The sequence below is a fragment of the Garra rufa genome, chromosome 3, assembly GCF_049309525.1.
Source record: "Garra rufa chromosome 3, GarRuf1.0, whole genome shotgun sequence".
NCBI classification, from domain to species: domain Eukaryota; kingdom Metazoa; phylum Chordata; class Actinopteri; order Cypriniformes; family Cyprinidae; genus Garra; species Garra rufa.
The window spans coordinates 40,067,910-40,078,403 of record NC_133363.1 but is presented as its reverse complement, the minus strand read 5'-3'; the positions used below and the strand labels follow the sequence as shown (position 1 = coordinate 40,078,403).

General features: G+C 36.4%; 1 protein-coding gene across 48 annotated transcripts in view; it reads right to left on the bottom strand.

Annotated features, from left to right (window-relative positions):
• Positions 1-594: 594 nt before the first annotated feature.
• madd (MAP-kinase activating death domain) overlaps positions 595-10,494 on the bottom strand; it is an 80,720-nt gene continuing 70,820 nt past the window's right edge. For 28 of the 48 annotated variants that reach the window (XM_073836092.1, XM_073836099.1, XM_073836093.1 and 25 more), the window contains 3 exons: positions 7,355-7,424; positions 4,897-4,943; positions 595-2,361 (listed from right to left, as the gene is read on the bottom strand). In XM_073836092.1, the coding sequence (XP_073692193.1) occupies positions 2,248-2,361; positions 4,897-4,943; positions 7,355-7,424 (231 nt within the window). In that variant the 3' untranslated portion in view covers positions 595-2,247. The remainder of the gene's footprint in view (positions 2,362-4,896; positions 4,944-7,354; positions 7,425-10,494) is intronic. The other 20 variants (XM_073836115.1, XM_073836116.1, XM_073836123.1 and 17 more) reach the window with 1 other exon arrangement.

The window sequence follows — 10,494 nt, the reverse complement described above, 5'->3', positions numbered from 1 at the left end:
GAGCGCGTACACAGGTAACGCGCCAGATTCTGAGCTCGTGCTCAGGACAGTTGGACGTGGATGTGTGTCAAAAGTAAAAAATGAGATAAATACTGTTCAGTTTCTCACAAAAACCAATGTATCATCACCATCCACGGGGTGTAATTAGGATTTGTCTGTACATGTTTTTTTTTTTTACTTTCAAAGGTTTGGTGCCCATCCACTACCTTCAAATGACAAACAGACTGGAACAGTTTGAGGAAAAAAAATCTTCATTTGTGTTCTACTTAAGAAACAAAGTCACCTACATCTTGGATGCCCTGGGGGTAAGCAGATAAACATCAAATTTTCATTTTTGGGGCAACTATCCCTTTAAGATAATACATTAAAATAATATGGTAAGACACACCAATTTGCAATATCAAGCCGCAAAATGAGCCGTTTTTTACAAATAAAAATTGCTGATGAGACTGGAAGCCAGGCACATAGAGTTTACAAATGGCTGCGCCCACTCCTACGGAAAAAATAAGGTGGATATGTTCAGAAAAAGGCAAGTTATGTGACCACTGTATAATAATTGTAATTCATACAATAACAATACCTACAAACACAGAGTTGGGTTGGACATCTTTTATTTTCATATTGCCAAAGCTGTACAGGTTCTATAAATATTTTTAAATGCTGAAATATATACATCCATGTCTCTATTTTTTCCTTTCCTTCTTGTTCTAAACAATACAGACTAAAATGAAAGCCCAAATAATGTGCAACTGTATCTCTCTCACACTTTCAAACAACAGACCTGATCCACCGTCCAACTCAAAACATCCGTTTTGGGACACTTGGACTCTGGGAAATCAGTTTTGTGCTATTTACATCTTTAAACCAATATTGAGTGGGCTTTTCAAGTCCATTTACAGTCTGCATACACACAACAAATGAATCGAATGGAGACGCAAAACGACACTTCATACATTTAAATTATTAAAAATGTGAGCAAAACATAAAAGAACATTAAAATATGTAAATGCGACAGCTGTACTGCCAAATCTAGTAGTCAAAAAGAGATGATCCGAGAAAATCTGAACAGACACCTCTACGAACAGACACGCTCTCTTGCCATCTGTGTTTCTAACACAAACACACACAATCACACAGACACACAAACAGGAAGAGGACACTTTGGACACAAGACTTTTCCAACACTATTTAAACAATCTCCAAATGCAGCTGTCTTATATAGATTAATGCCTTTTTTCATTGCTGTTTCAAAATAACAACAACAGCTGAACAGAAAACATGATGCCTGATCTGCTCTCTGGTCTCCTCTTTATGAACATGTAAGGACAGTGGATGAACTCCGAGGACGTGACTTGACTTGTTCTTGGTACCCACTAGTGATAGTATTGCACATCTAGAAAACAAACTACAGTTTTTCATAAACATTTTAGTTGCTTTTTCAGCATTGCTTCAGAGATGTACAGATTCCTTTTTTAAATATTCTTTTTTTTTTTTCAAGTGACATGCAAATTTAACACAGCAGTTCACAGACAGGGAACTTTACAGCAGAACTAGTACAGTAGTTTGAGCCTTTTGAGCTAAAGAGATACACAGACCTTAGACCACTTACAGCAGGTTGAGGAGGGCGAATGGAACATTTACGAATGGGACAGCTGCTCCGTCGCGGACGGTTAAGGCAAACCCCTCATACGTGGCAGCGCTAGATTGCAAAGACTTGAACGTTTCACCCACCACAGACAGAACAGACTGGAATTTACAGTACAACTCAGCACATAAATATTAAATACACAGCCTGTTGACTGATATCAGAAGGGGGGAAAGATGTTCGCCTGATGTCTGCATGCCAGTGCCAACTCGTGAGAGCTGCGCATGGGACCTGCATGCAAACGAATGCCTCCGATTAAAATAAATAAAAGTTCAAATGTGAGGATGTTAACCAACAGTAGTCAAAGTCTGTTCTTGTTCTGGTTGGTCCACGTTATGACAATGAAATGCCAGCATTTTAGTGTCCAAGGACTGAAGTATTATATCAGGTACGTGATCGGATACATTATATGAACAGGTTGTTTCTTTAAGGATGAATGTGTTAATTATGTGAATACATCTACATTTGAATTGGTACAGGAGCAGAGGTCCTTAAAAGAAGCTTGGCAGGAGTGTCAGCTTGTATTGAAAAGGAGTAGTATTGCAGGGAGTTTAGGAGCTGAAGGGTTGAAGTAAACGTAGTAAACGTAGGAGAGAAGTGTGCTAGCTCGGTAGTGGACGAGGGGACAGCATCTTGGGCTTGCCCTCTGACTCTTTTCCCTTGACCGCCGCCATGTAGGAGAAGAGGCAGAGCACCGAGTAACAGATCTGATGTGCCTGTTCGAGACAGAAGAGTTGACAGCTGTTATTAACACCAAAAAATATCGCTCTATACCATTATTGTAGGGCTGGGTAAAAATATTGATTTCCTGGTTAATTGCGATTTTCATTTGAGAATTCTCCTTATTAATTCTTAAAGGGGTCATGAACTGAGAAATCAAAATTCCTTTGATCTTTTGATATATGTGACCCTGGACCACAAAACCAGTCTTAAGTAGCACAGGTATAAAAAAATACACTGTATGGGTCAAAATGATTGATTTTTCTTTTATGCCAAAAATCATTAGGATATTAAGTAAAGATCATGTTCCATTAAGATATTTAGTAAATTCTCTACTGTTAATATATCAAAACTTCATTTTTGATTAGTAATATGCATTACTGAGAACTTCATTTGGACAACTTTAAAGGTGATTTTCTCAATATTTATAATTTTTTTGGCACCCTCAGATTCCAGATTTTCAATTAGTTGTATTTTGGCCAAATATTGTCCTCAATTTTTTTGAAATTGCGACTTATACATCATCTGAACGCTGAATAAATAAGCTTTCCATTGATGTAAGGTTTGTTAGGATAGGACAATATTCGAAATTATAGGATTCAAACTCAACTATTTAAAAATCTAGAATCTGAGGGTGCAAAAAAATCTAAATATTGAGAAAATCACCTTTAAAGTTGTCCAAAAAAAGTTCTTAGCAATGCATATTACTAATCAAAAATGAAGTTTTGATATATTTACGGTATGAAATTTACAAAATATCTTCATGGGACATGATCTTTACTTAATATCCTAATGATTTTTTGCATAAAAGAAAAATCATTTTGACCCATACAAATATACCCATGCTACTTATGACTGGTTTTGTGGTCCAGGGTCACATATAAGAGGTCACTGTACTATAAAAACATCCTGTAAGTTTCAGAACTCAAAACTTTCTCAGTAGTCTAAAAACAGCTTATATTAAAGCCAAACTGCCAAAATGTACTGATGTAAAAAAATCTTGATAAGTGGACCTCAGACAACAGTACAAAATAATTAAAAAAGGCAGTTAATGACCCCTTCAGAATTCCAAGAATGTTTTTTTTTTTTTCTAATCTATACCAGTGTTTTCTGTACTACTTTTTATTGGTGGCGCACCCTAAATGGCACACCTTAAAAAGACACTTATTTCTATATTGCTGTATACAATACAGATTGTGTCAAAGCAGCTTTATAGTGATTGACAGGAAAATAACAGAATCAATTATGGAAACTCAACTATGGAGACAATTTAGATTCAGCTGTAAAGCAGTTCTAAAAGACAATAGAGTCATTATTTAGCTCAAGTCAGTTCATTGTTGGTTCAGTTTAGATCAATAACACTGTGAAGTTTATCCATTTTGAACAAGTTAAATTTAGCTATAAACAGTTCTACAAACGGCAGCAATGTTGTTTGTTTTTCATCTTAAATCAGTTAAATGCTGATTTAATTTAATTCAATAATAGTGTCTTAAAGTGCTGTAAAGTGTAGTCTTATAAAAATGTACTCTTCAAAAGCTTTTAAATAATCATAATATATACAATACCGGTCAAAAGTTTGGGGTCAGTAAGAGTACCCCAAACTTTATTTAATCAAAAATATAGAAAAAAACGGTAATATTGCGAAGTGTTATTACAATATAAAATAATGGTTTCTATTGTAATATACTTATGTGTCACATGATCCTTCAGAAATCATTCTAATATGCTGATTTATTATTAGAATGATCTATATTGGATCTATATTGGATTATATATTGCTTTGATGAATAAAAAGCTCAAAAGAACAGCATTTATTCAAAATATAAATATTTTCTAACAATGGTAAGTATTTGCTATCACTTTTTACCAATTTAACACACCCTTGGTGAATAAAAGTATTAATTTCTTTCAAAAAAAAAAAGAAGAAAAGAAAAATGTACTGACCCCAAACTTTTGACTGGTAGTGTATATTAAAAAAAAAAAACATTTGAGACTTGTATATAGGTACAATGAATTGGAATCAGATTAAAATCAGATACTGCAACACATTGAAGGGATAGTTTACCCAAAAATTAAAAATCTGTCATTAATTACTCACCTTCATGTCGTTCCAAACCGTAAGATCTCTGTTCATCTTCGAAACACAAATTAAGATATTTTTGATGAAATCCAAGAGCTTTCTGAACCTGCATTTAAGGACCAGAAAGGTAGTAAGGACATCACTAAAATAGTCCATGTGAGTCAGTGGTTCAACCTTAATTTTATGAAGCTACAAGAATACAAGGACCACAGATGTCACATGGCCTATTTTAACAATGTCTTTACTACCTTTTCTTGCCCTTAAACATGGTAATTGCGTTGCAGTCTATGGAGGGTCAGAAAGCTCTCATAGGTTTGGAACAACATGAGGGTGAGTAATTAATGACAGAATTTTCATTTTTGGGTGAACTATCCCTTTAAGAATTTGTGAATTGGATTGAATCTGGAACCCAACTCTACCGTATAGTATTGTATGAAAACTGAAATCTTACCATTGGAGTCTTGTACTTATGGATCACCACTTCTTTAGTTTCAGGAACTGCAAATCCCAGTGCAAGACACAAAATAAAAAGTTCAACAGCAGTGGAATAACATATATAAAATACATAAGGGCAGGGGCAGAAACAGACAGAAAGAAAGAGTGGGAGAGACAGAGGGAGAGAGAGAGAGACAGAAAGAGAAAGAAGAGGGGAGGCATACATACGGCCCATGACAAATAAATATTAATAATCTCTATCTGACCCTGCCACATTTCAGACAGGGCAACAGAGCACTTAATCTTGCAGCAGAAGAGCAGCACTCATAAAGATCATATGACTGAACAGGATTTATCATCAGTAGATGTTTCCCACAAGGCAGAGAAACTCTTATGCAATAGGGAAGTGAATCAAGGCAGCCTCGGGAAGCAGAAACAAAGCCAGAGAAAAACGATACAGGGTGGTGGGGGATAGATGGAGAAATCAGAGAGAGAGAAAAAGTAAGAGAGGGAATATCACTGAAAGTTGGAAGGAAATCCGGGGACTGCTGGGTTTTTCCATTACTTATGGAATGACTTTTGATACAGGCATGAGTTTATGAACTCGAGTGTAGGAGAAGCAGCATCTGACATCAAGGCAGTGCAGTGCAGATCGACAGCCATTAGTGGTGAGAGAGGATGTATGAGAGATGACGACAGATGGAGAGTTTAATGAGGAGGACAGGTTAAGGAAGAGAAGAAAAGATAAAGGTGACAGCACTTTACCTGCTGGAGAATGAAGGTTTTCATAGCAGCAAAGATGAGGGGCAGATTACAAAAAAGGAAGCACAAAGACACAGCACTAACCCAGTCTAGAGCGACTCTATGACTACAGAAAAGGCTTCATACACTGCACCTCCCTTCACTCTACATATATCTCCAAAAGAGTCCATCTCTACACAGTGTATTTATCTAACTCTATAAAGACTTATATGTGACCTGGAGAACAAATCTAGTCATAAGGGTCGTTTTTTTAAAATTTGAGATTTATACATCACCTGAAAGCTGAATAAATACGCTTTCCATTGATGTATGGTTGTTAGGATAGGACAATATTTGGCTGAGATACAACTACTTGAAAATCTGGAATCTGAGGGTGCACAAAATTCAAAACATTGAGAAAATCACCTTCAAAGTTGTCCAAATGAAGTTCTTAGCAATGCATATTAGTAATCAAAAATTAAATTCTGATATATTTACTGTAGGATTAATTTACAAATGTCTTCATGAAACATGGTCTTTACTTAATATCCTAATGATTTTTGGCAGAACAGAAAAATTGATTATTTTAGACCCATACAATGTACTTAAGACTGGTTTTGTGGTCCAGGGTCACATATTCTAAAGATTATGACTAACATTTTAGTTAGTTTAGTTCAATTAAAGCAGTATTCCTGATTAAATCCTGTGACTCCTTCCCCAAAAGTTGTATCAGAGGAAACAACTGCAATCTAAAAGGAGCGGATCAGTAAATCATCACAGAAGAACTGCATCATTTCTCAAAGCTGCCGATGTTGCGCAGTATCTTATCCTCCAGAAGAATCCTATTCCCCTTCCTCAATGCCAGTTTGAAAACGCAGTGTGTTACCTTGATATCTTGTTTTAGCTAATAAATAGAGTATTTCTTAACCAGTTCACACTACGTAAAGCTGTTTAGCTTGCTAACTGCCTTGAAAATCTGGAATCTGGGGGTGCGAAAAAATCGAAATATTAAGGATATCGCCTTTAAAGTTGTCTAAGTTAAATCTTTAGCAATGCATATTACTAATCAAAAATTACGTTTTGATATATTTATGGTTGGGAAATAACTAAATATCTTTATAGAACATGATCTTAACTTAATATCCTAATGATTTTTTTGGCATAAAAGAAAAATCGATAATTTTGACCCATGCAATGTATTTTTGACAATTGCTACAAATACACCTGTGTGACTTAAGACTGGTTTTGTGGTCCAGGGTCACATATAACTAAAATGTATCACTAAAAACCCAAATCAATCATTTTAATTGACAGTATGAAAAATGGATACTTGTTTAAAAGATCACATTTCGATTAAATTTCTATTACATTATTTGTGTTTTTACAGATTAACATTAAGTGAGCATTTCTAGATGGCAAAGATGCCTCTAGTGTTAATATTAACTAATTAATAGAATAATTATTACACCACTGTCTCCACCAACAGAATGGCTTTGAATCTAAGGGGGACAGGATTCTTCAAGAAGATAGGATTTGGATCCTATTAGGGTTTACGTTTCAACAGCTAAATCTACGGCCCTACTGTCTTATATTTAACCTTTGCCCCTGAAGCTCATACAGTCTTTCAGATGGCCACATCTAACAGTACTGAACATGATGGCTTCTCTGCTCTGCATGTGACTGAGTTACTGCTGTGTCGCGTACAGGCCTAGAATCAAAATGGGGGTAATTACCAAACTCCTCCAGGACAAAGACTCCTTTCACTGTATTGCACTTTTTAATGTGACTCAGCTCTATGAAAACCTAAAAACAAACAAAAACAAACAAAAAAACAACAGGACACACTGTTACCAACTCAATCACACACTTGTGGGAAAAACAAAAAAAGTATTTTCTGAAGAGATGACAATCTGGACAGTTAGTAACTGTAAACTAGGGAGAAACGAAGAAAGAACATGATAAGCAAGCCGTTGAAAAGCTACCAGAAATAAAATATGACTGCACAGAAAGAGAAGTTTCCATGTTGACAGGATTACATGGGCCTGTGACGCAAACAGAGAGCTGTGAAAGTTTCAACACCTGAGCAGCATTATGGATCTTCATATTCTAGAGAGTAAAAATAAGCTTAGATTTATATGTTTTGTCATTTTTAAATTGTATTAGGTTTATCAACAAGTCAACACCGTAGCTCTTAAGAGAGTCTCGCTTTCAAGAAAATCACTGTGTATTTACAATACTTGTCCAGCCAACTCCAAATGAGGAGAACTGCCTTCCTTCTACATTCATTTATGACGTGTTCTTGAGGCGCTGGAGACTTGTATAAGAGATGTATTTCTGAAGCACTAAAGACTAAAGAGCTAATATAAACCTGCAGCTGTGACCATTTGCACCAAAAGTGGGAACAAAATCATGGCACTGATCCCCCTACGTGCTGAAAGGGCCCATGCAAAGACATCCATGGAAAATTCCATCATCAGAAAAAAGACAGACACACAGACCAAAAAGAAATAAAAATAAAAAAAAGAGAGAAATGATACAAAAGACATTCAAAAAATAAGCACACAAAAAGTGGCGTCTGCCAGAAAAGCTACAGTACAAGGAAAAGAAAGAAAAGGTAAATGAAAATGTTACACTAAAAAGCAGACTGCAGAGGTTGTGTACCTTCCGCTCCTTGCAGGGGGAGAGAGCATGGGAGAGAAACGGTTTGGATTATTATTGGACAAAAAGAGCACAAAACACCCCCTGGTGCTACAAGCCCACCCTTACGGTGTATTAAACTACAACCGCCGATTCCATCCAGAAAGAACAAAGTCTTCGTACATTAACTGTTTATATCTTCCATTATGTTTACGTTCGTTTTGAATCCCTCATGTGTTCCCACCCCATTACCCTCCATGCCTCCTCCACCAGCAATGAGGACCAGCTCCCTCACACATGCCTACAGCCAAAACAGAACAGTGCCAAAACCATTACAACACACACAACTACACTACAGAAACCACTGACAGTTTTAATCAGCGCTGAACTCTTTCAATGACCTTTTACTTGTTAACACTCTTTAAAGGATTAGTTCACTTCCAGAACAAAAATTGCCTGATAATTTACTCCACCCCTAAGTCATTCAAGATGTTTATGTCTTTCTTTCTTCAGTCGAACAGAAATTAAGGTTTTTAAGGGAAAACATGCCAGGATTTTTCTCCTTAAAGTGGAATTCAATGGTGGCCAATGGGTTGAAGGTCCAAATACAGTTTCAATGCAGCTTCAAAGGGCTCTACATGATCCCAGCCGAGGAAAAAGGGTCTCATCTAGCGAAACAATTGGTCATTTTCTAAAAAAAAAAAATACATTTATATACTTTTTAACCACAAATGCTCATCTTGCAGTAGCTTGACCTCAGGCATTACGTAATAACACATGTGTGACGTAGGCAGAAGTACTGACCCAGTGTTAAAGCGAACATGCAAAGAAAAACAAACGCCCTTTACAAAAAAGGTAAAACACAATGTAGAGATTTTCGCTCTAGAACTAACCATGCGTAACTTTTCAAACGTGATTACGCAGTGTATTAAAAGGTTAGCCCATGGTTTACTCACCCTCAAGACATCCTAGGTGTATATGACTTTCTTCCAAACTTTATAATGGCAGTGGGCGGGTGTTTTTGTTCAACAGTCCAATAGAAGTCCAATAAAGTGCATCCATCTATAATAAAAAGCATCTCACGAAATCCAACGTTTGTTTACAGGAGCAACGGAGGCAAAGTTTCCTTACTTTAGCAAAGGAAAACCAGCCTCCTCTTGGCTTATATCGAAATCCTCCGACATTTTTACAAATCCTTGTTTTGTACTTCTAATTCGAGACCGATGTTTTGGTTTGTTCACTCCTCTGCACTTCCGCATTCGTCACTTCTCACCTGTGCATGCGCTAAGCATACGTCCTACATTATCCGCCTGGAATGGCTTGTGCACACAACACAAACTAGAGGAAAGTGTTCTAAAGTTTTAAATATGGGTATTTATGCAAAAATGCATCAATTCGCTACAGGAAGCCTTTATTCACCCCCTGGCACCGTACGAAGCAATTTTTAATATGGATGGATGCACTTTATTGGACTTCTTTTGGACTGCTGAACAAAAACACTCAAGAGCCAGGACCATTTTTAATATAGCTCTGATTGCATTCGACTGAAAGTAGGAAGTCATATACAATTAGGATGCCTTGAGGATGAGTAAATCATGGGCTAATTTTCATTTTGGGTGAATCAACCCTTTAAGAACAAGTGCAAGACAAGCATTTGTGGCCTATTGTTTCGCTAGATAAGACTATTATTCCTCGGCTGGGATCGTGTTTGAAGCTGCATTGAAACTGCAATTTGGACCTTCAACCAGTTGGGCACCGTTGAAGTCCTCTATATGGAGAAAAATCCTGGAATGTTTTCCACAAAAACCTTAATTTCTTTTCGACTGAAGAATGAGAGACATGAACATCTTGGATGACATAGGGGTATATAAATTATCAGGAGATTTTTATTCTGGAGGTGAACTAATTGTTTAAAATCTCAAGTAATTGACTAGTGACCACAGCAAGGCACCCATGTTGTCATATGTGACCCTGGACCACAAAACCAGTCTTAAGTCGCTGGGGTATATTTGTAGTAATAGCCAAAAATACATTGCATGGGTCAAAATTTTTGATTTTTCTTTTATGCCAAAAATCATTAGGAAATTAAGTAAAGATCATGTTCCATGAAGATTTTTTGTAAAATTCCTACTGTAAACATATCAAAATGTAACTTTTGATTTGTAATATGCATTGTTAAGAACCTAATTTGGACAACTTTAAAGGTGATTTTCTCAGTCTTTTTGATTTTTTTGCA